The sequence below is a fragment of the Alosa sapidissima genome, chromosome 16 (genome assembly GCF_018492685.1).
Source record: "Alosa sapidissima isolate fAloSap1 chromosome 16, fAloSap1.pri, whole genome shotgun sequence".
Lineage (NCBI taxonomy): Eukaryota > Metazoa > Chordata > Actinopteri > Clupeiformes > Clupeidae > Alosa > Alosa sapidissima.
The window spans coordinates 9,847,863-9,875,594 of record NC_055972.1 but is presented as its reverse complement, the minus strand read 5'-3'; the positions used below and the strand labels follow the sequence as shown (position 1 = coordinate 9,875,594).

Genomic DNA, 27,732 nt, shown 5'->3' with positions numbered 1-27,732 from the left:
TAAGTCATATTTTGACATCAGCCCTCTGAGTTTGGCAATATTTTTGAGGTGGTAAAAAGCTGATTTAGTTACAGTATAATTTTCATGTGGCTGTTGAAATTTAGATCACTGTCAATTAATACACCAAGATTTTTAACTGTATCCTTTACCTTCAACCCTTTTGTGTCAAGGAGAGTGGCAACCCTAAGTCTTTCTTCCTTTTTACCAAATATAATTACTTCAGTTTTTTCTTTGTTCAGCTAAAGAAAATTTTGAGACATCCAGGTGTTGATTTGTTCTATACACTGACACATAGATTCAAGAGGACCATAGTCGTTTGGTGACAGGGCTTTGTGTGTCATCTGCATAGCTATGATATGAAATCAAGTTATTTTGGATGATTTGTCCAAGTGGGAGCATATAGAGGTTGAATAATAGTGGCCCCAAGATCGACCCCTGGGGAACACCACAGGTCAAGGACGTTGGTGTTGAGGTACAGTTTCCGATGTCAACAAAGAAGCTCCTTTCTTGTAGATATGATTTTAGCCAGCTGATAACTATGCCTGTAAATCCAACCCAGTGTTCTAGTCTGTGTAGTAAAATATTGTGATCAACAGTGTCAAATGCTGCACTAAGGTCCAGTAGCACTAGGACTGATGTTTTACCTGAATCTGTGTTGAGGCGTATGTCATTGAAAACTTTAATGAGAGCTGTTTCAGTGCTGTGATTTGCCCGAAAACCAGACTGAAAGTAATCAAAATACCCATTTGATGTTAGGAAGGTGGTAAATTGATTAAAGACTACTTTTTCAATAATTTTGACAATAAAAGGTAGATTGGATATGGGCCTGTAATTGTTTAGCATGGAGGCATCTAGGTTATTCTTCTTGAGACGTGGCTTTACAACAGCTGTTTTCAGTGACTTAGGAAAAGTGCCAGACAGCAGTGATACATTTACAATTTGAAGGACATCCGCCGCTATGAGATGAAAAACAGTTTTGAAGAAATTGGTAGGCAGAGTGTCTAAGACACATGTGGAAGAGCTGAGATTCTGTACCGTTTTTTCAAGTGTTTAGTCTATCAAGCTGAACTCTGACATCAAGTTTAGTTTCCCTCTGTTTGTTGCTGGAAGTTCAGGTTGGTAATTGAGCAGATATGTTGAGTCTGATTTTGTCAATTTTACATTTAAAAAAAGATGAAAACTCATTGCATTTATTAGCTGAGAGAAGTTCAGGCGCTAATTGTAAGGGGGGATTTGTTAGTTTATCAACAGTTGAAAATAGAATACGAGTGTTATTTGAACTTCTATTGATAATGTAAAAAGGACTGTCTTGCTTTGCATATTTCAGAGTTATATGTGCGGAGCATCTCTTTATGGATTTCATAGTGGATCTGAAGTTTGTATTTACGCCATTTTCTTTGTCTTCCTACACTCTCTTTTTAGAAGTTTAACTGCTGGATTTTGCCTCCATGGTGCTTTCTGTTTGTCCTTAACTTTCTTGAATTGTAATGGAGCAATGTCATCCGTAATGTTTGCCATTTTTGCATTAAAGTGATCAAATAAGTCTTCTACAGAGTCTGACAGTTGACTTGACTTTAGTGAAAGTGCTTGCTCAAAGAGAGCACTTGTATGATCATTTATGATTCTCCTTTTTGCAATAATAGCTGTGTTTTGAGTGTGTGGGGACATAGACACATCAAAGAAAACGCAGAAATGATCAGATAAGGCCAGGTCTTTAACAGCTGTAGAGACATCGAGACCCTTTGTGATAACAAGGTCAAGGGTATGGCCGAAAGAGTGTGTTGGCCCCTTTACATGCTGTGTTAGGGAGAAACTATCGATTAGTGCAATGAATTCCTTGGCGTAATTGTTTTCAGGATTATCCACATGTAATGTTTACATGCTGAATGTTTTGGAGGCCTGTAAATTGTCAGTAAAAAAATCTGAGGAGAAGACTTAATGCGTGCACACAGATATTCAAATAAGGTAAAGTCACCGAATGACGACTGGTTGCACTGAAAAGACGTCTTGAAAATTGTGGCTATCCCTCCACCTCTTTTATTTGCTCGGGTAGCACTCAAAAAACTGAAATTTGCGGGAGCTGATTCATGATCATTTGTTGATAAATGGTTTCACACATAGAGTGGTTGGAGTACAGTGTGAAGGCAGACGCAGCATTTTGTTTTTGCTGTCGGATATTCAGCTTCTCTAGAAATTCTGGAACATTGGATGCCTTCGCGAGTGTGGGCTATCGTAACTGGAAACACGCCATGACCAAAGACCGTGGATTTCATAAACATGAAACTTCGAAGGGACCACATGTCTTGTTATGCAATGTGGAAGGAGAGGGAGATGCGTTGCAATACAGGGAATGATGTATCAACCCTTATCAATGCAAGTCAACTAAGGAACAATCAGTATTATGTGTCATCATCACTAATAGATGTAGTTGGGTTCTTGGTTGAAAACCAGTTGCCGCTACGGGGGAAGATTGATGCTTTTGGCTACACAGTGACAAGCCAGCTGGAATCTGCCACTCTATTTACAATGACAAACCTCTCTCCTGCACGCGCAAGGTGCGTTTAAGTGGAATAAAGTCAGATCTGCTACGTGGTGGAGAGCGGACTCAAAAGTAGCATCCATGTACCATGGCATTGTTACATTTTGACATCGTAAAGTTCTCAAACTGTTTAGAGATGGATAAACTATTTCTGACATGTCAGAGGTGAGTAAACTGCATTTATTTGCATCTAGCCTCTACGACAGCCCTTGTGTGTCATCTGAGTGATCCTCCGTCCTCGCTGGAGTAGAGAGAAACTTTATGCTACCCCACCCCTTTCTACTTTTTTATTATCGACAGTATGTGTAATTAACATGATATGGAAATTAACAATAAAAAACGAAATTCGCTAAAGAAATAATAGGCCTGTAATGTTATGGGTTCTTAATAAACTGACTTGTTATTTCTCAGTTGGTGTCTTTATTTACATCCTTGCATGGTTATCTCGTTACACTTGTTCTGCTATTCCCAGGTAAAGCTTAATCTCTCTAGTAACCAAACATCGCCAACTAGTGGTCATAATGTAAATACCATTACAAGGCCTAATTAAGTTTTCAATCAATTAAGTTATGTCAAAGTGTAAATACTCAGACAAAGATTGCTTGATTGTGTTAAGTGCACTAATCATTTTTTTTTCACAATGGTCAAAGACACAAAACATAGTTGAGTGTAGTGTTAATTTCGTCAGACGAGACGAGAGGAAAAATGTTCGTCAACAACCTTTTTTTACATGACTAAGACGAGACGATGACGAGACTGCACTAATGTCCTGAAACACTGACTAAGACTATCTTAAGATGCATTATTGTTGACGAAAAAAGACGAGACTAAAATGTTTTGCATGAAATAAAAACTAAGATAAACTTTCTCTTCCATTTTCGTCTACCAAATGAGAAGACAGAATAGCTGTTACCTTTTCAAAATATTCCGAATGAGTTCATGCGCAGCAGCTTTCCTGTAGGCTAGTCTACGTGCTGTTGCTGCAAACCTGTGGCTGCAGCAGGAAACTACATGGAACAAGAACACCGGAGATTTCTGCCAGAGTTAGGCTTTATGCCACAATGCTACATACCCAGAAGTTGAAGCTTCTCTCATACATATACAAATTAACATCCCCCAGAATGTCCATACGAAAATTTTCAGCAAGTAATGTCAACTATTTAACTAGTTACACTGATGATGCAAAGTTTGCTAGCAAGTAAGCTAATATGGAAAGTTCGCTAGCAAGTTAGCTAAGATTGAGAGTTTGTGTTGCGTTTGGGCGCATATCGCCATCTAGCGTGGCGGAGTAAAACATTCATACTTGGGTCCAAGACAGTGTTTCTCAAACTTTTTCAGATGAAGGACCACTTAACTAATCAATAAAAAAGAAACGCACGGACCACCTAGCTAAAAAAAAAAAATAGACCTAGCAGTATATTAGCCTACACAATACTCACTGAACCACCTTGCTTATTGTCTTTGCACTTTGTTTAATTGTGTCAGAGGATTAATATGATTTAAACTGGCATATCTGACATAGACAGTGTTGTAGAACAGTTTGAATTTACATACAAGTTGGTTCAATATTGCAAACAACTCATCTATATTATATTTTACCACGTCTGCTCGTGGACCACTTGGGATAGCTTGCGGACCACCAGTGGTCCCCGGACCACACTTTGTGAAACACTGGTCTATGAAGATCATGACAGTGGTCCAGTCAAATCTTTTACTGTCTATGGCCAAATCCCAGCCGAGCTATAACTGTAGCTCGACTTACCTGTGCATGTACTGACTGATAAAAAAATCAGAATGAGTAATTATAACAGTCAAGTAGCCCTGTGGACACACAATATTGTTAGAAAATTGAGATGTGAAACACTATTTGACTGAAATGGTAATCAGAAATAATTTGTTATAAAAAAAGACTAAAATGTTTTGACTAAAACTGACTGAGACTAAGATAGCTTTAGTTTTCTTTTGACTAAAACTAGACTATAAATTACGAGACTTTTAGTTGACTAAAACTTGACTAACAAAAATGATATTTGAATGACTAAATACGACAAAGACTTAAAAGGACATTTCGTCACAAGACTAAGACTAAGACTAAATAAAAAATAGGTGACAAAATTAACACTAGTTGAGTGTGCAAACAAGATTGAGTTTGGCAAAATGAATATTTCCTTCGCAGGAACTTCCTTGTAGTACTCGTGCTACCTGTCTTCAGATAATGTTAATTGGCATTGTTCTAATTAACGACAAAGAGTGAATAAATTTAACTAGACAAATAAATACAAAAAAATTAACAGAACATAAAATTATGAACATTACATAAAACAAACAAAAACATGATGCCAGTCCTAGCTCTATAGGCCTCAAATAAACAAGCAATGCAATGACAACCCTTAGCAAAAAGGAATTTATGGAAGTGCACTGTTGATCTACTAATTTTGAACTAAATAGCTTACTTTTTGTGTACTAATCAGAGATACACTAAATTGATTTATACTTGGCTTATACTGATAAGCATAAATATAGGTTTGTATATCTAGCCTATACTTGGTACTTATACTTAAATATACTTAATATACTTATACTGATGAAAAAGTCTAGGTATATTTTACTTACTTGTAGCCAGAGACTGAAGTATATTATAATGAACTAAAATTGTGCTAGAAGTTTAACTAGTATCTTTACTAGTACTATTATAAACTGAAAAGTGGGACAAGTGGGTCCGAAGAAGTAATAAAATAGTATGTTTACAAGTATACCTCAAGCACCTTTTTACTAATGAACTTACTACATAAAGTAAACTTGGGGATTATACTTCAGCTGCACTTAAGTTTACTTGAAAATTAACATTAAGTACACTTTTTTTGGTAAGGGAAAAACAATGGGTTGTCCCATTATTATCCTGCGTATTATACCTCTACACTCCTATGGTAAATACCATGTCACTCACAGTTTCCCAGATTTGTTCCGATTATTTGTGAAAAGGAAAAAGTCAAGCAGAGCCTTTTGAAATATTGATTAACACCAGGGCTTTCTTCCTGTAAAGGCTGGGTTTCTTTTTATCCTTAATTGCACAATATGTACAAATCCATTGTTCTCAGAGTAGAATAGCTCACACCTGTCCTTTGGCCACTCCCCTTGAGGGTTTATAAGGCATCGCTGGCCCTGGAGTTGAGTACAAGCTACCCAGACAGAAGAGTCACAGTGACAACCCATCTTAACTACTGTAGGTCATAGGGAAGGTAAGTGTGAACTTTTTTTCAGACTACAAGCACAATAGTTTCAAAAGTTAAGTCAAAAGTGGAGTTTCTGTATTAAATTAGAATGTATAAGTATATTCTAATTGCATAAAAAGTACTGCACATTTTATTTAAGAGCAGTGTTTCACAATTAACTCAAAAGACCTAGGCTACTTGATTGAAGTGCAACCGTTCGTCTCACCGTCAAGAGAACGCTGAAGTTATGAGAACACGTCTTTCTGATAAGAGAATGTAGGCTCCTATATGTCTAATGCCGTAAACGTAGAAAAGGTCTGTTTGTGATAGCCTATTATAGCTAAGTGGACAGAATTTAGGCTATACGTATATGCGAACATATGCTCATATTTCCTTTAACTATCAGACAGTTTAAACAGGCCTAGACTGTGTTCGCCTAGCTTTCCCATGCAAACATACATATAGCCCTACGCTAACGTTACAAGTCTAGGCTACAATTAACGTTAAGACCATACACCTTGTAGCGCATTGGTTTACTCTATTGCATTACTTACGTTTTAATAATTTGTCGTTGAATGTTGATGGAGATGTTGATGGGAAATCAGCTCTCTGGATAAAATCAGCTCTCTGGATAAAATTGTCAGCCGGAGCAAGAGTTCTCAGAGTTGACGACACGGCGGTAAATCCAATCAGCAGAAAGAACCGCATCACAACAGTAGGCTAAATTGCAACAAACTTTTTTCCCCCCATGTTAAATTAATTTCGGTAATCATGAATTGGTTTCTTTTATTTGATGTAGGCTAGGAGAGGAGGATTCATGTTTCACATTAGTGTCAATGTGTCAAAGCAGGCTTTGGATCAGAGGAATTGCTCAAGCTTAACATATGGCATAGGCTACAAGCGAATTCACGGCATACAAACAGCTTCGTGATGAAATATAACTAATATCATTTTTTATTGTCACCAGGCCTATAAGTAGGCTATTTATTGTGTAACCTACAAGTGAACGATGACGCCATAGGCTACACTGTGGCGGAGCAAGACCCCATCAGTCGGATAGCTAAACAATGTAACCTGTTCAGAACGTAGGCTAGCCATATGGGCTGCAGACTTGTCTTTGGGCTTGTAATCACCTGACACATGCCGCTTATATGTCCTGAATAATGAGAGGCTAAGTGCGGATTTGATGCACTTAACTTACTCATGACTTTCAGAAAACAATTTCGAGATGACGTTGGCCGTTGTGCTTTTACAGTGTGTTAAGTGAATCTCTTGATATTATGTTGCAGCGGCGCTGAAAATCCTGCGGCGGCGCTGCGCCGCTGTTAAATACATTGTAGGGGAAACACTGAAGGGTGTTTTGAAGAAATCTTCACATTTCTAAAATTTATTTTCAGATTTCTTTTGAAGGATGCAGACGTTTTTTATTGCAAGCATCCTTTTCACAGCCTGTTGTGCTGTTCCTCGAGGTAAGGTGGAAAAAAGAAGCTACTTGTATTACCAAATGTTTGACAATTATTGATATCAAGCTTGACATACAGTTGTGTGCAGAATAACAACAGTGTGTTTTTAAACATTTAATAAAGCTCAATCCTTAGAATAGCTGTTAATTCCATAATATCAATGCATTGGGAACACTGCACATTCAATTTCAAATCAAAACATGACCAAAATTGATCAAGTTTGATTTACAGAAAGTGAAGAAAAAGTAATGTTAGGCTGTTCAAAGAAATAGCATTGTTTGCATTTTTCTAAGGATTACATTACATTACATTACATTACATTTAGCAGACACTTCTTGACCGAAGTGACTTACATATGTCAGCTATATTACACGGGATCACATTGTCCCCGGAGCAACTTGGGGTTAAGTGCCTTGCTCAAGGGCACAACGGTGGAAGCCAGGAATTGAACCGACAACTTTCAGGCTACTGCACGCTAGCCCAGCTCCTTAACCACTACACTACCACCGCCCCACCGGATTAGCTCTATTCAGTTTTTTAAAACACACTGCTATTACTGTATTCTGCACACAACGGTATACTGTACCTTAATTTATGACCTTGATTGCAAGAAATATTATCATAATACTTTGAGGGGGACATAACCCCCAATATTCAAAAATGCTCAAAATGCTAAATAATCACTTGTTACAACCTGGAAAATGGCATGCTGAAATGTTGAATATCTGACAGAAAAGGAGTGTAGAGGTGAGATGATAAAAACACTGACTTGACTTGCACAATAATCCTCTCTTGAGCCATCGCACATCGCTGTATGTGAAAGTTGTACAACACCATGGAATTATGAAATACCAACGGAAAAAAAGCAGATGTACAGATTGGTCATTATTTCTGAGAAATTATGCACTGCCTTCTATGCACTTCCTCTCCTATAGCTCTTGATCAGTAGGCTACTGTTTTTCAGTTTAACTAAGGTAGTGCTTAGTGCTTAACTACTAGCTACTACAAACTATTAGAATATGTTGTATACAAGGCTGTATCATTTTCTATCTGATGTGATCATGTAAACAATATTCAAATCAAAACAATTGCACTCTAGACTAGACTACGCTATGACACTGGGCTCTATTGTAGCGATCGGAAACACATGGTCAGAGACGCAAAGTGTAAGGTTTTATGTTTATGGGCATGATTTTGTGATCAGAGACCGGGTGCACTTTTCAAAGGCGTAGTTCCTGTTTCTTAATCAGTCATGGGTGTGTTTTGGGCGTAACATCCTTTAAACCAATGAGTGACACCTGTCATTCCCTTTAAAAAGCAAGCAGCACAACTTCAAACAGTGCACCAGTATTTTGATGGTGTTAAATGCCACACCCCTGGGCGCAAGGTTTAATAAAATAAACATTCATCACTTTATTGGATGAAAGATAAGAATAAGGCCCCAGCTGTGGCGCAACTGGCTGGGGCAGGTGCACTGTATGCCGGCGACCCGGGTTCGATTCCCGCCCCGTGGTCCTTTCCGGATCCCACCCTGACTCTCTCTCCCACTCCTGTCATTCTCTACTGTCCTGTCACATTAAAGACATAAAAAGCCCAAAAATATATTTAAAAAAAAAAAGAAAGATAAGAATAAGCCTTACGTTGTGCTTTCCGCCAGGTGTACGATAGGGCCCTATATATGTAAGGGATAATGTATAGAACGCCGGTCATTATTGGGAAAATAAGTCCCGACAGGGCGAACCGGTCTTGTTTCGCCCTGAAGGGACTTATTTTCCCATAATGACCGGCGTTCTATACATTATCCCGCTTAATATACGGCTACTTGCCAAAACGAAAAAAAATAAACCCCACGATATGTCTCTTTACACTTATTTGTTACTGTTTCGTCGTGGCTTTTGCTGAGAAACAAATAGTTCACAACACACGCTGAACTTGAATCAAACATTCTTTAGAACACAGCTGATCAACTGTCTGCTTTCACTTTTGAATGAAGTTCCAATGTAAGAAGTGACCGGAATACTTGCGCAGTGATATGATCAGCAGCACAAAACCTGTTGCCATTGACAGAGGTAATTATATGTTTGCAGTGGTAATTACATGAATTTATTTTACCGTAGAACGTTGGGAAATCCCATTCAAGCCAATGGAGCGTTCTACTAGCATTGTGAAGAGCCGTATAATAAGCATTAATATAGCCACACAAAGGCATACCCAGAAAGCACAATATCTGGACTTACTTTCTTATTTCTATACCTGGCTTCTACCATTGTTCCCTTGAACAAGGCACTTAACCCAGAGATGCTACGGGGCCAATGGCCCTTGAAATATAATTGACACAAAGTCGCTTTGGATAAAAGCGTCTGTGAAATAAATAAATGTAATCTGTTCAACCCTCAATAGCATAAGATAAGAGACTGGCACATAAAAATGAGACTGTATTATTAGACGTTATTGTTTAAAAGAAAACATAAACTTATGTTGACTCCATGGCTACAGCTCATGACTCAATGTTGACTCCATGGTTACGGCTTTGCTTGCAATACATGTATTCTTATAATAAAACACCTGATCAGATGACTATGTCCTTCTCACTGTTATCCAAACAGATCTGTTAGGTAAAATGTTTACGTTTCCTGTGGAGTCCAGCGTTGCTCGTGTCAGACTCCTGCCATCAGGAAATAACTTCACCTCTGTGACAGTCTGCCTCAGGTTGGTCTTGGTGCTCTATATTGACAGGATACGCAGTCTTCTTTTCTCTATATTTCATATACTCCATACCATGTAACCTATATTGTCTCTTATCAAGTTGCCCCTCATGCTAGATTGGATCCAACAGTACACTACAAAATCCATCCATACCTACATGAAACAATGGCATTGTTTTTCTTTTACAGGTTCTTTACCGACCTTACTCGATCCTACTCTCTTTTTTCTACTGCATCCACCGCCAATAACAATGACTTCCTAATCTTCAAAACCGCAAACAAAGGCCGTTTTGAAGTGCACACACATGGCGAAAACTCTGAATTTAATGGCCTACCAGATGAGCCGAACACCTGGTACTCCATCTGCAGCACCTGGGATTCCAACTCCGGACTGGCTCAGGTCTGGATCAATGGGAATTCAAGTACCAGGAAGGTCGGATTCAAGGGAAATCTGGATGGAAAGCCAAGCATAGTACTGGGACAAGAGCAGGACTCGGTGGATGGAGGGTTTGATGCAGCCCAGTCATTTGTAGGGATGATCACTGATGTCCATATGTGGGACTATGTCCTTTCTGCTTGTGAGATTCAGCGGTTTGCTAGTGACCTGAACTTCACCCCTGGTGATGTCATCAACTGGAGAGCCCTTGATTTCAACATCGTTGGGGATGTTGTAATTGAGGACAGTCAGACATATGGTTGTTTTCATAATCAGTAATGATAAATAAATGGGTAAACAAAATGAGCATATTTTATCTATGTCAAGTTTTTTTTAATATATATATATATATATATATATATATATATATATATATATATATATATATATATATATATATATATATATATATATTGATTGTACCTCTTTCAAAAATGTATCTGACAAAAACATTCTTAGAAATGTGGAAACATAGGGCTGTGGGACTTATTGGGCTGTGGAAACATAGGGCTGACCCCAAGTAGATAGCGCAGCAGGCGGCTACAAAACTATAAGTGCGGAATTTAGACTGTTTGTGCCTCTTAAAGGACAAGTTTGGTATTTTACACTTAAAGCCCTGTTTTCAGATAGTTTATGATTAAATAGAACGTTTAAGATTGAAATTTGGACACATGCTGCTGTCCTGAGAATTTTCGGTTTCTGTGGTAGCACCTCCACAACGCTACATAGGAACAATCTTTTTAAAATGCAAACTTTCGTTTACAAAGATGCGAAACTCACCGAGTGGTCAAGGGTGTTCACTGATATGCTCACACAAAAATCGCTGCAAAAGATTCTTTCCAACAGGTTTTATCGTAGTTTTTGTCCAACTCCATTGACTTGTATTGGATGTGCTGTGAGGTACGGTATTACTCCGCCGCCAGAAACGGATATGGGGTTGTTTGTATTCTTTCTGTAGTCTTACGCAGTCGCGGTATCGTACGCTACTACGCTATCCAAATTATTGTCACGTCCATGGCTAATGCTAAAATGTCTTGTAACTTGCACGATGTGAATGATGGCCTATGTGAATCATTACGTTTTCATCATTAAAGTTCCACAGCCAAAAAAATAGTAAACGTACAAAATCATGTAGCCAAATTATTCATGTAGGCTAGGGTTAGTGTTAGGCTTATGATGTGAACAGGACTGCCTTTGTCTGTTCAGCCAGCCACTGTTTTTTTCTGGGCTTGAAACTATATTTCATTGTTTGATTGTGCGCCCCCGTGTATGTGACGGAATCTAGCCTGTCTGCGTCACGACTGTCTTGTCAGTGGAGGCCAGCCAGTCATAGTTTTATCTTTGTAATATTTGTCTGTTTCTGTTTGTGTCTAATGTCTGTCCTGCATTTGTTCTCATGTTGTCTTGGCTTAGGGCAGTGTGCAATATTCCCTATAGAAGCAGTGATTTGTTTGCAGTGTCTATTTGAGTATGGTGTCTGAAACCTAGTGTAACCTTATCAGTGTATGTTTGTGCACTGTCCATATTGTGTGAAGTGTTTAGTGAGTATAAAGCACCCTGTTGGTCACACAGTAATTGTGAAGAAACAGTATAAATCCAGTGTTTGGACTTTAGGAAGCGGTCGAAGGAAACAAAGATATGTGACTGTCTGTACAAACACTGAATTTACACTTTCTTCCCAGTTACTGAGTCAAAGTCTAAAATCTGCCCCCGTAGCCGCCTGGCTGCACTAACCGCTAGTTGGATAACTTTGAGTTATAGCACTGATATATATATATATATATTTTTTTTTTTTTCCTCCCTATGGTGACCTCGACAGGGGCCTCGTGTACAAATTTTGCATGCACAAAAATGTTGCGAACGCCACCATTCACGCTCACGGTCAAATATTTTTAAGCATAGATATTAGAAAGCTAGATAACACATCGTTCGTCAAGTTCTATTGGGTGGCATACGTGAACGCACCCGCCATGTTGCTGGGGGCAAACACCTTACTTTGTCTATGGGCAACACTTGCAATCAGAGACACCTGTCTGATTTCTAGTCAGTCACATGTTTCTCCCTTGGCCTCCAGTGATTTGTTGCCCCCATCATGATGACTGCGCTATTTACATATGTTTTGCAGCCCAATGCGGTATCTAGCTTTCTAACATCTATGCTATCAAGAGGGTTCATATCATTTGTCCATGCTCCTTTCCTTCCTCTCTTCAGAAATAGATGCCCGATAAGTGCCCGAAAAGTGTTACAATATGGCCGCCGAGTGAAGGGACTTGCCTAAAAGGACTTTGGTCCTGCTCACTCACGCATCATTTTTAAGAGACATCAATTACTGATGTGGCGCATCACCTTCTAGGCTAAAATAAACAGACACACAAATTGCAGAGAATATGAACTTACACCAAAGCCTAAAAAAGTCATATGAACATGGACTCTTCCTACTTATTGAACCTGATAAATATTTTATAGTTCTCGAGACATGAAGGAATACTTATTATACATAAAATGCGTGAACGAAATAGGCATGCACTTAAAAAAAAAACAATGTGAAGGAGGTATGGGACGGAATGAAGACCATCACTGGCCTGAGGAAGAGTAGCAGCTCTGTGGAGGGAGATCTGGACAGGGCGAACCAGTTGAACCCAGGGGGTCAGGATTTGAAGGGTTAGCTTCAGCCACTTAGAATGGCATTTGGCCACCGACATTTTTGAAAACATGGCGTTACATGGTTGCAACTTCCGGCACCAGTTTTTACATGCTGATTGGTAGATGACAGCTCATGCACGAGTTTAGTGTTGGGCACGAGCGTCCTCGCGCGTCCATGTTGGTTTGAATTTCTGGAAGACGACAAATAAAACCACTAACTACTTGGATCAAGCTACTGATACTTGACTTAATGCCTACATAGTTTAGGCTGTATTACCGGAATTTGTGGTAAATGAAAGAAAACTGTTAATGTTGTCATATTAGGCTATTATTTGCCGTATATGCGGGGTGCCAATTACCTTAAAGTAACTGACTATGACCATACACTTTGGCAGATGCATAGCAATGACCTATATCCAATTATTAGCCTACTCATTGCGTTGTGTATTAAGACCATTTTAAAACGCACAGGCTGTAGTTCTGTAGAACGCAACGTCTGGATCATGTAACCTATGTCTCCAAGTGATTTAAAATGAAACAAATGTCAATGACTTATTTCGTTTGCTTTCTTGCAACATTGACATGATTACTGTAGGCTATGCATTTGATTTAAATGTTCAGGCTGCCAGTCGAGGCAAAAGCCAAATGTCCAACAACAGTTGCAGACTCTATGCCTGCTCAAACCACAATACCCGAGGGATGTGCGCTTCTATCGGAAGTTTAACTTGCGTTGGCTTGCAAGTTAAACTAGGCTTAACAAGCTGCAAATTCACACTGGGTGCAGCAAAAATCCCAGCTATCCACACGTTTCCTACATACCATGTCTACTTAATTAATAGTCATTTTCGTTGGATAGCCTATTGCGTCATACAACCTATCCAAATATAGTATTTAGGGACCATTATTTGTGAAGTCTAAAGTGACACAATATTTATTTGCATAGTTTATTATCACATATGAACATCACATTAAATAACCTAGGACTTCAGAAACCGGGCAAACTTTACCACCATTCCCAAAATGTTATCCCAACCAATTAAATGAATTTGCGCTTATAACGAGGTGAAGCGCGCTCGTGAACAACTTCTTTTCCTCTGAGGGAATGTCCAATCTTCATCAACGACATACTGTTGTACCTTACGTTGTCTCCGTCTGTAACGTGGTATCTAATAGGCTAATTCTAGCTGGTGCCGGAAACGAACACCCATGAAACGCCATTTTCGTAAAGATGGCTGCGGTCAATTTCAAACTTTTTTGGCTGAAGTAGCTAGCCTAGCATGGGCCATTAAAATGAATGGGGGCGGGACTTAGTCACTCTCTCCAGTTATATATAAAAATATATATAATACCTCCATGGTTGAACCACTTCTACAACAGGTTTGACTGCCCTGCTCCAGCTCCAACGGCAGTGGTCCTTCCACCACCACCACCCCCCACTGACTCGGACACTGCTCTTGCTTGTTGGCCTACCCGATTCGCACCTCCCCCCAGCTTCATTATCACCTTGTGGGGGAGAAGTGGTTGGGTATCGTTTGAATTTGAACGATTTCTTATTTCGATTCCGGTTCCTGATGATTCTCGATTCCGATTTTTTTTAAGAGGCAAGATCAAAAAAGGTTTAGGATATTTTAAATGAGCTAGCTAACCAATGGTCTTTCTCAGGGTATCTGCATATTTTCCAAGTGCAAATTTAAAGACTTTTAAGACCTTTTCAAGACATCTAAATGAAACTTAAGACTTTACCACAGCAACAAGATAAACATGACTGTTTATGCAATATTTTTTTTTCCCTACTAATTTTAACCCCCACCCCATTTTGGATGTCTACAGAAGTTACCAAATATATTTTGGCGAAAGAAAAATAATTGTGTGTGAATTACCTTCAAAGCTATAAATGCCCAATTTTAGGGTCTGGGCTGCTTGCTTTTGAAGCTGGCTGTACATACTTGGTTTTGCTTACTGTTCTTCACCTGTGTCTGTAGTAGCCTAGGCTACTTGCCAAAAACATGTGCACTGGACTGGACTATTTACATATTTTAATAAGCCTACTTTATATCATTTACTATGTGCATCTATTGTCCAATATGCAGCACAGCAAATTAAAGTTAATCCACTACTTTACATTTTGCATACCAGTTGCATCTAAACCAACCAAAGCTTGACTAAAACACTGTAAAACCATTGACTTGTTTTAAATTAATTAAGAGACAGAGCCTCTGATGCTCTTCAAGACTGCTTTGACACAACAGACTGGGAAATGTTTAAGCAGGCAGCCACTTACAACAACCAGATAGACATAGAGGAGTATACAGACACTGTAACCTCTTACATCACCAAGTGCATTGATGATGTGACCCACACAAAAGACATCATCACTCGGGCTAACTGGAAGCCATGGCTGACAGGGGATGTCCTCAGGCTGCTGAGGGCCAGAGACAAAGCCTACAGAGCTGGGGATGAAGCTGGCATGAGAACAGCGAGAGCCAACCTGTCCCGTGGCATCAAGGAAGCAAAAAAGGAATACACTCACAGGGGGACTTCATCTTTTACAATCACAATATCACCAACTTGGATGTTCCGTTTAGGAGTATGCCATTGCTGCCTGAGAGAGATACTGGCAAGATATTCTTTCTTCCATCTGCTCCAGAACTGTTCACACAAATATTGCACTTGCCTCCATCGTTTCTTTGTGTAGAGATCCTCCTTAACAAATACACCTGGTGTAATGCATTAAAAAAGTAATGTAATCACCCTTTTTTAAAACCCTTGTAACTATCCACTGGCTATAGCTTAAATTCATTGACTCCACGTCTCATACTGATGTCCAATTCCAATTTTATTTGCTGTTGGAACACCGTGAAAACTAAGACATACAAAGACAAACATACAACAACAGTTTTACACATAACATCACAACAAGAAACATACAATCAATCTTTAAAATACGATGTTTACTTTCGATCGGCTGCTTATCGTGGTGAGCTACACTCCCACCAAATTACCTTGATTCACATAACACATCAATTACATCGATGGTAATTTCCAGGCAAGTGGAAGATTCACTAAACCAATAATTCATAATAATTCACCATCCTCCTTTGTTAATAATTCACCATCCTCCTTTGTTAAATTACATAATACATCACTATACAACTACAATACCAATAAAATAATTATCAACAAGGCATGCATATAGAATTTAAAGTATTAGACTTTAAGTGTTACTCACTAGCTCAGCCTGGAAAAGAAAAAAAAGGATCTTAATCTTTAGCCACAAGAACCACCAGCTTTTGAATAGGGCGGTCAATGCTTAAGGGCTTAGTGCGGCGCTCACCCCTTTTTCCTAACATTCGGTCTCCAATCTGTATTGTAGCCTTCCGTACTAGTCCATCATCATCCTTACAGACATCGAGAACTCTGGCCAACTTCCATTCATTTCGAGGGACTTCATCTTTTACAATCACAATATCACCAACTTGGATGTTCCGTTTAGGAGTATGCCATTGCTGCCTGAGAGAGATACTGGCAAGATATTCTTTCTTCCATCTGCTCCAGAACTGTTCACACAAATATTGCACTTGCCTCCATCGTTTCTTTGTATAGAGATCCTCCTTAACAAATACACCTGGTGGGGGTAAGGGAACAGATGACTTCATGGTGAGTAAGTGGTTAGGGGTTCCAAGCTTTTGGGATCGTTGATGGCATCTACAGTGAGAGGACGGTTATTGACTATGGACATCGCTTCATAGAAAAATGTGCGCAAGGAGACATCGTTTAGTCTCCCAGCACATTGTGCCAGAACTGAACTCATGACACTTCTCACTGTTCTAATCTGACGCTCCCAAATGCCCCCAGCATGGCTTGAACCAGGTGCATTGAAGTGGAAATCGCACTGCTTAGTTGCCAGATATGCAGCCACTCCCTCTTTACTGACATCTTTCATAGCTCTCTTCAGTTCATTTTTTGCTCCCACAAAGTTGGATCCTTGGTCTGATCTAATGCGTCTGACTGCTCCACGGATAGCTATAAAACACCGCAGTGCATTGATGAAGGCATCTGTTGTCGTATCTTCCACCATCTCAATGTGAACGGCTCTGGAACAAAGACATGTAAAAAGGAGACCGTACCGTTTATACACCTTACGACCTTGCGTGGCCTGGAAGGGGCCAAAACAATCCATGCCACAGTAGGTAAATGGCGGGGATGGATTGGTACGGTCAATAGGGAGGTCTGCCATTCTTTGCTCTTCTAGTGGTGCACGAGCTCTCCTACAGGGGACGCACTGTCGAACGTACTGGGCTACTGCTTTGCTGCCACCGATTATCCAGTAACCATTAGCTCTTAATTCGTTAAGGGTCTGCCCTCTACCTTGGTGTTGAATCATTTCATGATGGTGGGCAAGAATTAGTTGAGTGACAACACCATCTCTAGGAAGGATTGCTGGGTGTCTCAGTTCAAGAGGGGCAGATGCTCTCCTCAGTCGTCCTCCCACCCTCAATATCCCATCTTGAAGGAAAGGGTCGAGCTGGTGCAGTTGATGGTTGCGAGGCAGCTTTCCAGATTTGTGGCTCAGCATATCCAATTCTTCCTTGAAAGCATGATTCTGTGCAAGCTGGATCAGTGTGTGTGCAGCCTTCCTTCTTTCTTCCACACTGAGAGGTTCTGATGCCTTAATTCTCTTTGCCAGTCGTTGAATCCGGGCAATTACATTCACAACTGTGGACCATTTTGAGAACCGTGACAACTGTTTTTGAAAATCCTCTTGTATTGTGACCTCAGTTGTCAATGCGTGGACCACCTTGACCTCAGGGTCTCCCACCAATAGCTCTGGCATTTCTAGGTGGCCACAATCATTTTGATGCACACCTCCCTTTAAGATCTCCAGGAACTGGATGTCCTCCTGAGATATGCTCCTTTCACCTGGTCGGGTATCTGCAAAGTCCAATTCAAGCACTTTAATGGCAGCAGATGGCGCTATAGAAGGGAATTCTCTGACTGACACCCAGTGGCACAGACCTGTCACATCCTTAGAGTTCAAACACTGTGATGCACTCCCTACAATACTCCAGCCTAGGTCCGTTTTGACGGCATAAGGCTCGTAGTCGCCACCAGTAATTACCTGCCTAGGCGCCAGTGCTCTGGAGCAATCGTAACCAATTAAGAGCCCAACGCCACAATCCATCAGCATGGGCATTTCATCAGCTATAGCTGCAAGATGTGTCCATTTTCTAGCCGTTTCATGGGTGGGGATATGTGCACGTTCAAGGGGAATAAAATCTTTTGAGTAAGCAGGCGGCAAACAGATCAATTCATTTGAGGAGAATCCTCTAACTTTGAGTCCCTCAACTCTTTGGCTCATCACAACCGCATCCTTTCCCATCATGGTGGAAAGTTTTAATTTTACAGGCTCCCTCATTGCATGCAAACCTTCACATATTTCTTGGTCAACAAATGTATGACTGCTTTGCGTATCCAATAAGGCGTACACCAACATTTCAAACTCTGTATTATGTGATGAGAGCCAAACTGGGACAATCATGGAGGTACTACCTGCTCCCCCCCCCATTCACATAGCATGATGTTAAAGTCGTACCCCTTTCAACTTGCGAGACTCGTTGTAAAGATGACTGGTCTGCTACAGGACGTTCTTCATGCAAAAGGGTTGGATGGCGTCTCTTGCATAATGCACAAGTAGCTCTGTTTCTGCAGTCCTTGGAATTATGTCCCCTCCTCAAGCATGCAAAGCATAGTTTATTGTCAAAGACAAACTTTTTTCTTTCGTCTGCAGATCTTTCTATTAGTTTTTGACATTTATGTATGGAGTGGCTTTCTCCACAACATGCACATTTGACTAAACTAGGATCATTTGTCTGTGAGGTTTTAGGTTCCCTGGAATCTCCAGAGTCATCAGCATCATTTGAATTAAAAGTAGCACATTCTGCATCTGAAGCCTTAACATTGGTGACAAATGTGTTTGCCCGTGACTGTTTGGTTTCTCTTAACAGCCTTTCATCAGAAGTCTTTAAAGCGTAGAGTGATGATACCGGGTTGCATGCTATGCGTGCCTCCTTTGAGATGAATGATGCAAACTCACTGAAGCCAGGATAATCATTGGCTTGGTCTAGTTTCTCTGTCACCAGACGGTTCCATCTACTCGTCACCCAGTCAGGGAGTTTGACCAGCATCCTTTGGTTTTCCTCACAATCATTTAGCACCTGAAGGCCCTTAACATGAGGCATGGCATCACTACATGACTGCAAGAAGTCACTAAATTCTCTTAACTTAATATACTCCTTTGCCCCGATTTTCGGCCATCTATTGAGCCTCTCTCTGAAGGCACGCTGCGTCACGAAGGAATGACCATATCTTGCATTCAACTTATCCCACGCTTGTTGATAGGCCTGATCATCTTTCCTGTAAAAGCTGCCTTCCAGAGCAGATTTTGCATCACCACTAAGGTATTTTTGTAAATAGAACAGTCTATCCGCTGGATCCGAGCACCGTCTTTCTATAAGAGCCTTGAAGCTTGTACTCCATTCAATAAACTTAAGTGGGTCCCCAGAAAATATGGAGGGCTCTGGAACAGGAAGTCGTGTTAAGGACATTAACTCTTGGAGTGCTTGCAATAAGGATGTTTCATTCTCTGTGACTTGCTCTTGCGGACTTGGCATAGTATTGACGATTGAACTGGGATCAGCTGCATCACTGCGTGCTAGACCTAGCACACTTTTAACCTTTGGCTCTTGCAGATGTGATTTATTATTGACAGGTGGACTTGGATCAATTATATCACTGCATGCTTGGCTACATTGCCCAGTTTTGGCTTTTGACTCTTCCTCTGCATAAACTTTTAGCTTGGCTTCCATAACCTCAATATCTCTACGGTTTTCAAGCCTTTTCAGTCGCTGGCGTTGTGTCTCAATTTCTTCTTCCATTTCAGCTTCTGTTTTTCTTGCTGCCAGTTCTGCAGCGATCTCTGCCCTTCTAATGGAAATGCTAGCTGACTCCGATGCGGGGTTGGAATGATAACTAACAACTGAGGCTCTAGAAACTGTAGATCCGAATATGGACCTAGCATATTTATTATCAAACAGCATGCGTAATCTTGCCTTCTCTGCCTCAGGCTCAAAATCAATGTCATCTTCAGTTAAACGAACCTTCAGTAATTTAATTAGGTCTGCAGTAACAGCTACACATGCGTCAATTTTCCTCCTAATTTCTTGATTTGGTGGTGCATAGACTCGCAAATCATCATATAAACCTTTCAATACAGATTCTTGCTTCTCAACGACATCCATAAGATTACACAGATCACTCTCTGAACATTGTTGCTTTAACTTTGAGCGAATGTTTCGGGCTTCAGTCTTCCATTTTTCATACGCAGTCGTAAATTTTCTCTCCCTTTGACCATATTCCTGCTCTTTCAACTCTTGCATCTTTGGTGTCAAGTGTTTCTCATGAACTGATTTCCTGGTTTCTTCATTTGTCTTCGTCAAAACTAAACTAAGCTCTTTTTGTCTGGCTTCGGATTTCGCTGTGCATGAAGTGCAAGATACATGGCGATCCCTCACAACATCAACTTCATTCTCACTTTCTAGTGCAATCTCACCATTGATTACTGCCCGTTCCTCTAATGGGGAATCATTTTGCCCTGCTAATTCACCACCCTGAGAGGTTGATTCACCTTGTACTGACATTTTTACAACTTCTTAAGAATTTGAGATGACTAGACTTCACATGAATATTTAACAGGCACTTAAAACTAAACATGCAATAAAACAGTTTGTCAATAAGGCACTCTCAGATTGAATACTATTAAACCAATACCCCTACATTCAACCATAATAGGCTAAAGGAATGACAACATAATTTTATCAACATTTAAGCAAAGAAATATCCATTCACAATATAACCATGTTTACAGCAATAAAGTAGCAGTTGCGATGAGAGCATTGAGTTTAAACTTTCAGTAATCACTTTGTCAAAGTTGCATGTTAGTAAGGCACAGTCTAACCTGGGAGTACACGGCAGTGGCTGTTGGATGAATTACGGGACCTGAATCCCACCGCAGGTAGTGTAGCAAAGCTGCGCGCTGAACTTGAGAGTCCCGAGGAGCAAACGTAACGATGAAGCTTGTAACCTGTAATAATCCACCAGGAATGGAAAACATGGGCGAAGGTCCGTAATCCACAAGGAAAGGGAGTAGCACAAGTGCGATAATCTGTAGTTCACCACGATAAGCAGCCGATCGAAGATCCAGGAACAGCTCAGCAGTCACACGTTGAATTCGGTAGGCTACCTCACAGGAGCAGAGCAGGTCTCAGTAGGATGGAAGTAGGCCGTTTCCACCGGCCTATTCTTTCCGCGTTTCAGGCACGTTTTCACTGTAACTATCCACTGGCTATAGCTTAAATTCATTGACTCCACGTCTCATACTGATGTCCAATTCCAATTTTATTTGCTGTTGGAACACCGTGAAAACTAAGACATACAAAGACAAACATACAACAACAGTTTTACACATAACATCACAACAAGAAACATACAATCAATCTTTAAAATACGATACATATAAAATAGTTCATTACCGTGTGCGCCTGATAGCCAGCAGTAGAATTCAGTTCAACTTCACATACAACTTAGAATCACGTACATGCGGCCTTATTCTTAGTCCATTCTGAACGCTAACGCGTCCGGGTCAAATAAGGAAAGGTCACGTGAACACACCCGCCCAAGTACAAATTAAACATGATCAATTTACATGAATTGCATAATCCAAATACAATGACTCAATTCACACAATATTCAATGACACATTCAAATAAAATCTCTTATTTCCTCTTATGCTTCAACTGACCTTCCAGCGTCAGCTACAACCCTAACCCTAACCCCGAGCGGGGAAACATAGGACCCGGGGAACATAGGACCTGGGGAACATAGGGATGACCCCCGTCACAGTATGCGCCAGAACTTGCAACTGCGCCAAAAGTGTGATCTATGTTCACATTTTGATTTGGCTATGGTGATCATGGATGTGGGATGCATGTTCAAAAGAGAAAGAGGAAGTGATTCGTTGCTGTTGTTGCTATTTTCGGGATTCTGATTGGCTAAGGTGGGCTTGAGCTTCTCGTTACACTGCCACCTACAGGTTTGGCATGGTCTTGACGGCATATATAGACAGGTTCGTGTAAATGAAAACTTCTGAAAACTGATAGGTGTGCACTACAGTATGTTAATTTTGAATATGGAGAGGGTGAAATGTCCATTTATGAAAATAGTTTCATGTGTAATGAGTCTGATATTGCTCCATTGGGATGTAATTATGGGGTGTGTTTCAACTGATACAGGGTGGAAATGCCTCTGCACTCAATTGGATAAAACCTCTGTTTTTGTGTAAATGATAGGCCAAACCGCGTGGAAACTAGACGTACCACAAAGCAGTACTAAATATGACCACTGCTCAGTCCTGCTCTCTCACCGCAAAAATAAATCGTGCTTGTCAATTTGTCTCTATCTCCTACTCCATCCCCTAATTTTGCAACTTTTGTGTATGTAAATGAGTGTGTGTATGTGTGTGTTTGCTTTTGTATATATGTGTGCTTCTCTGTGTGTGTGTGTGTGTTTGTATGTGTGTGTGTGGGGGGGGGGGGGAGGTAATAGGGTCTGTGTGTGTGTGTGTGTGTGTGTGTGCTTGTGTGTGTGTGCAGGGCCGCCTTAATACAAGGGTTCTCCCTAACAAAAACGCTGTTGCTAGAAGGTAGACATTTAGATTTCGCCATCGCGTCTGTTGTAGAAGATATTTACAGGGCAATAACTTTAAAAAAAACGACCAGAAAACAATGTTAAGGCAATTATGGAGAAGAAGGATGGTTCGGGTGTTCTTCCTACAGGATTCACCCCCTGTATCAGTTGAATCACCCCCATAATCACATCCCAATGGAGCAGTATCAGACACATATTCTGACTAGAATTTGAGTATTACGATGTCAGGCTAGCAGTGTAGCCTATCCTTAATGAGCCTATGTAAAACCTTTACATAAACAGGAACAAAAAGCCCTTCTTAATCACGTCAGCCTACCCATGACATTGCTTATCAAATACCGCACAAACACAAAGCTTTTAACTTTCACAACACTGGCTGTAGGTGTCTAACAGTTTGTGAACATTGGCTAGACATGGGCTGTCTCTCAAACCGCCTGCTATACTTGCACACTTCAAATACTTAGTTACGCATTTCAAGCGCTCAGTGCACACTAGTAGTGACAACTGTACTGACAAAAGTATGCAGTTTGAGACACAGCCATAGCCAATCTCACGTTAGCAATGGAGAAAACATAATATTTGTTTTATGCGAATGGGTTAGTAGAAACATAGCTTTTGGTGAACAGAGATGCAGATCACTAATTCAGCCCATGTTCTGCATTCACTTCAAGACGAGTGAAATAAATATTTTAAAGTGGTTTCATTGCCATAGGATATTAATTGCTACAATATGTACATGCTATGGAAACCACGTCATTTGTTATATTGTTTTTTCTAACCCACCCACGTTATCTCCAGAGTAGTTAATTTGTCAGTAGGTCTCAGCCTCTCCTCTAGCTCCTCTACACCTGTTGGGATTTAATAGCATTTTGTTACATTTTGTTACACTTTGTTACAGTAGAAGAGAAGACAGAGAGGGGCCTCGGTCCAGCTGCACCGCTGTCACTGTAGAGCAGTGCAATATGCTCAATGATTTGGTAGGCTACCTCCAGAGTAATGATGCCGTGAATACGGACACTGCTGTTTATTATCATTCTCAATTATTATAAGTATAAGTATATATATTCTTTTGAGGGAAATTTGGTCTCTGCATTTATCCCAATCCATGAATTAGTGAAACACACTTCTCAGCACACAGTGAACACACAGTGAGGTGAAGCACACACTTACGGCTCCTACACACAGTTGCATGCGTTGCAGTGCTGGAGACGCATACCATTCACTTTACATGGGCTCACGTCATCCGTTGCCGAACTGAATTGTGGGTCCATTGCATCGCGTTTCTCCCGTTGCTTGCGTTGAGAAGTTCAGCTGTTGCAGCAACGACAGACGGCACTGGCCAATCAAGCCAATCGACGGACGGCACTAACCAATCAAATTACGGTTATACTTCAAGTCATTTGCATAGCTACCGTCGGGAACACCCACTGGCATGTGTTGACGGAACGCAACTGTGTGTAGAAGCTGTAATCCCGACGCAGTGAGCTGCCTGCTACAGCAGCGCTCGGGGAGCAGTGAGAGGTTAGGCGCCTTGCTCAATGGCACTTCAGCCGTTCCTACTAGTTGGGGTTCGAACGGGCAACCCTCCGGTTACAAGTCCGAAACGCTAACTAGTAGGCCACGGCTGCCCCAACTATGACCACACACACACACACTAATTAATTAATTAATTCATGATTCATGCATTACTTCATTCCTTAATCTCATGAATCATCAGGAATTTACATGAGTTCATAGTCTGTCATTCTTGACTTGCATGAGCAACACATCAACTAGAGTATTAGGTACAGTACATGATTATGAATTATGATTTATTGAGCATATTATTGATAATTCATGTATCCTTACCGTAAAGTGTTACCGCTACTTGTATTACCAAATGTTTCACTATTATTGATATCAAGGCTGATATATACTGTACCTTCATATTTCTGGACGTACATGCATTCTTGTAATAAAACATCTGATCAGATAACTATTTCCTTCTCACTGTTATCCAAACAGATCTGTCAGGTAAAATGTTTACGTTTCCTGTGGAGTCCAATGTTGCTTGTGTCAGACTCCTGCCATCAGGAAATAACTTCAACTCTGTGTCTGCCTCAGGTTGGTCTTGGTGCTCTATATGCATGAATGACAGGATTTGCAGTTTTCTTTTCTCTATATTTGTTCTATATTTCTTTATTCTCTTATCACCGTTGGTGGAATGCACTACTAGTTCCTACCAGACCAGGAACATCCCTCTCTACCTTCTCACCGGCCTCATTTATAAAGCGTTCTTACGCACAGATTTGATCTTAGACCGTGCATACGCTCAAAGGGCTTATCTCCCATTTCCTTGTGGTAATGCCGGGGTACTGCAAGAAATCTGAGGTCCAAGTGCAATGCATTTTCAAAATTCCAAGACCAACGATTTCATGTCTTCCTTTGCCATATGCATGATCAGTATCAGCAGAAGATTTTTGAAGTTGTTTTTCAAGACTGGACGCAGCTTAATGTTTCATGGTTTGACATAAAACTGCTAATGAGAACTAGCCCACTTAAGAAAGTGAAAAAATGTATAACTTAATTATTTCATAATATCTCAAAAAACACAAAGACCTAGCCTAAGATAGAGTGATTGAAAGTGATTTGCGCTCATAATAGGCCTATTGCCAGCTCCATAACAGAAAGGTAATATTTGAATGTAAGCTATACAATGTAGGCTAAAGATATTTTATATAATCTATACACAACCAAGGGACGGAAGTTATCCTCTGAAAGCAGGGCCTCGCATCTTCATATTTAGTGTTGCGGCGGAGTTGCGTAAGGAGATGCAGAGCTTGCACCTGTTTGCTTTTTTTTGAGACCACAGTGAAGTTAATTTCACTTTGCCTATGAGTTCAAATAATAGGCGAGTGCAGATGCCTGTTAGGCCAGTGTTTCTCAAAGTCCAAAGTTCTCCAAACATTTCTGCAACACTGCCTATGTAAGCCATGCTAGGTTAAATCATATATATAATTATTCTCTGACACAATAAGCAAGGTGCAAAGACAATCAAGGTAGTTCAGTGAGTAGGCCCATTGTGTATAATTTACTGTTGAAGTAGGTCTACTTTTTTTTTTTTAGCTAGGTGATCCGTGAGGCTTTTTTTACTGATTAAGTGGTCCTTGGTCTGAAAAAGTTTGAGAAACACTGCTGTAGGCTATACTCTGCTAGTGCTAGTCACAAGCAGGTTTTAGTAAAACAAGGTTTAAGTGGAATCCCTGTTCCATATGGTCTCGCGTGCACGCAGATTTCTTCAAATGCGCCGCTGACTATCAAAATACTGATGCGCTGTTTAAAATGGCCAGGCTTGCAGTTAAAGGGAATGTCATTCTCATGGGTTTAAAGGGATATTCCACCATTTGAGGATTTACACTCATTTCCCACCTCCCCTTGAGTAAAACAATTGATTTTTACCTTTCTCCAGTTCATCCAGCTATTGTCTGAGTCTGGTGATACCACTTTTAGCTCCAGCCTATGCAGCATGGATCACTGAATCGGATTAGACCATTAGCATCTCGCCTGCTAGCATCACATTTAAAAGTGACTAAGATTTCCGGTAATTTTCCTATTTAAAACTTGTTTCCTGTCAAGTTAGAAAGTGTAATAAGACCAACGGAAAATGAAACATGGTGATTTTCTAGGCTGATTTGACATGGAACTATACTCTCATTCAGGCGTAATAATCCGGTAACTAACCAATTCGTCTGCTGCACCTCAACCTTGTTGCTGGAAGTTAGCCTACGGGGACTATTTTCAGGTGCTGCATGATATCATTGTGCCGGAAATTACCGGAAATCTTAGTTACAGAAGTAGCCTATGAAAGTCCTCCAAGGCCTTGTGGCTGAGGGAAACGTGGCTCATCCCAGTCGATTGCCAAATTGTGGAGGACTGCACAGGTGACTATTATGTTGCTTGCCCTTTGGTGTGGTTCGTAAGCTGCTGGTGAAAATGCGTGCATCATGCACACTGCCAGGCCATCTCGCTACTAGGCTACATTGCGAATGCGCATGTTGTTATCGCAAACCATTTGACAGTTTATAGAGCCTTACGTTGATTCATAAAGGCTGGATTACGCACGGTGCCATGGAAAACGAGTGGAATGTGGTGCAGTCCACTATTCCAAGCACCCCAAGCATACATGAACGTAAAACGCCGTGGAGATGTCTCTGCTCTTCATCGTTTGCCATAGCTATATAGTTGGGGTGAAGTGCAACGATCAATATCATTTTTGCTCGTCATTGTAAAGTTCTATTTGCGTCAATTGATTGACTGATTTAAAGGAATTTCATGGAAGAATCAGATTCCAGATTTCCAGAGGACTATTTCACAATATATTGCAACATTATTTGCGTTTTATCACTTTTGATAAGAAAAAATTGACTTTTTGGTGGTAATTATGAAGGTCTAAGACCGAAACGTTGTGTTATGTAGTGTTCTAATGAATAATTGCATGCGGAATGGACAGTGTGCGAGATCTCTTTTCAACTACTGGTAATTATAACACAAAAAACTTTTATTTAGCTGCAACAATCATAAAAACATATCCCCCCCCAAGATCCTAAAATGCATCCACCATTAAGTTAAGACTGCATCTGCTGGGTTAAAATTCGAAATCAGAGTAGTTCTGGTTTAACCCGAGTTTAAGTTGGAATCAGCTAATCCTGTGTGAGTCGTTACATAGCAATCACGTTCAACTTAGTGCTCAGCTGCGTGTTAAACTCCAAAACCTCGGTTTTAAGGAGTATGGTTTTAAATCGCAGCACAGCTAGCGCCATGCTAACTGACAGAGCAATTGGCCCCAATTGTTTAACTCAAGGAGAGGTGGAAATGAGTGTAATTCCCCAAATGGTGGAATATCCCTTTAAACCATAGGCCCAAAACACACCCATGACCAATTAAGAAACCTAAGAACAACCCTTTTGCGTAAACCTTTTAAAGTAAACCTTTA

At 40.4% G+C, this 27,732-nt stretch overlaps 1 protein-coding gene and 1 long non-coding RNA gene across 2 annotated transcripts; both read left to right on the top strand.

Moving 5' to 3' along the window:
* Positions 1–5,706: 5,706 nt before the first annotated feature.
* On the top strand, positions 5,707–25,010 carry LOC121684968. Its single transcript, XR_006023224.1, has 3 exons — positions 5,707–5,778; positions 7,149–7,220; positions 24,765–25,010. It is a non-coding gene; the product is annotated as an uncharacterized LOC121684968 (long non-coding RNA).
* On the top strand, positions 9,765–10,658 carry LOC121684967 (serum amyloid P-component-like). The gene is made up of 2 exons (XM_042065146.1): positions 9,765–9,923; positions 10,109–10,658. Exons 1-2 carry the CDS (start codon positions 9,835–9,837, stop codon positions 10,632–10,634), a joined length of 615 nt encoding a protein of 204 aa, XP_041921080.1. The 5' UTR covers positions 9,765–9,834; the 3' UTR covers positions 10,635–10,658.
* Positions 25,011–27,732: the final 2,722 nt, after the last annotated feature.

Bases quoted from the DNA above. Each gene is read 5' to 3' on its own strand.
- LOC121684967 (XM_042065146.1), top strand. From the start codon at position 9,835: ATGTTTACGTTTCCTGTGGAGTCCAGCGTTGCTCGTGTCAGACTCCTG. The intron at 9,924-10,108 runs GTTGGTCTTGGT...TTTCTTTTACAG, and splicing joins TCTGTGACAGTCTGCCTCAG to GTTCTTTACCGACCTTACTC.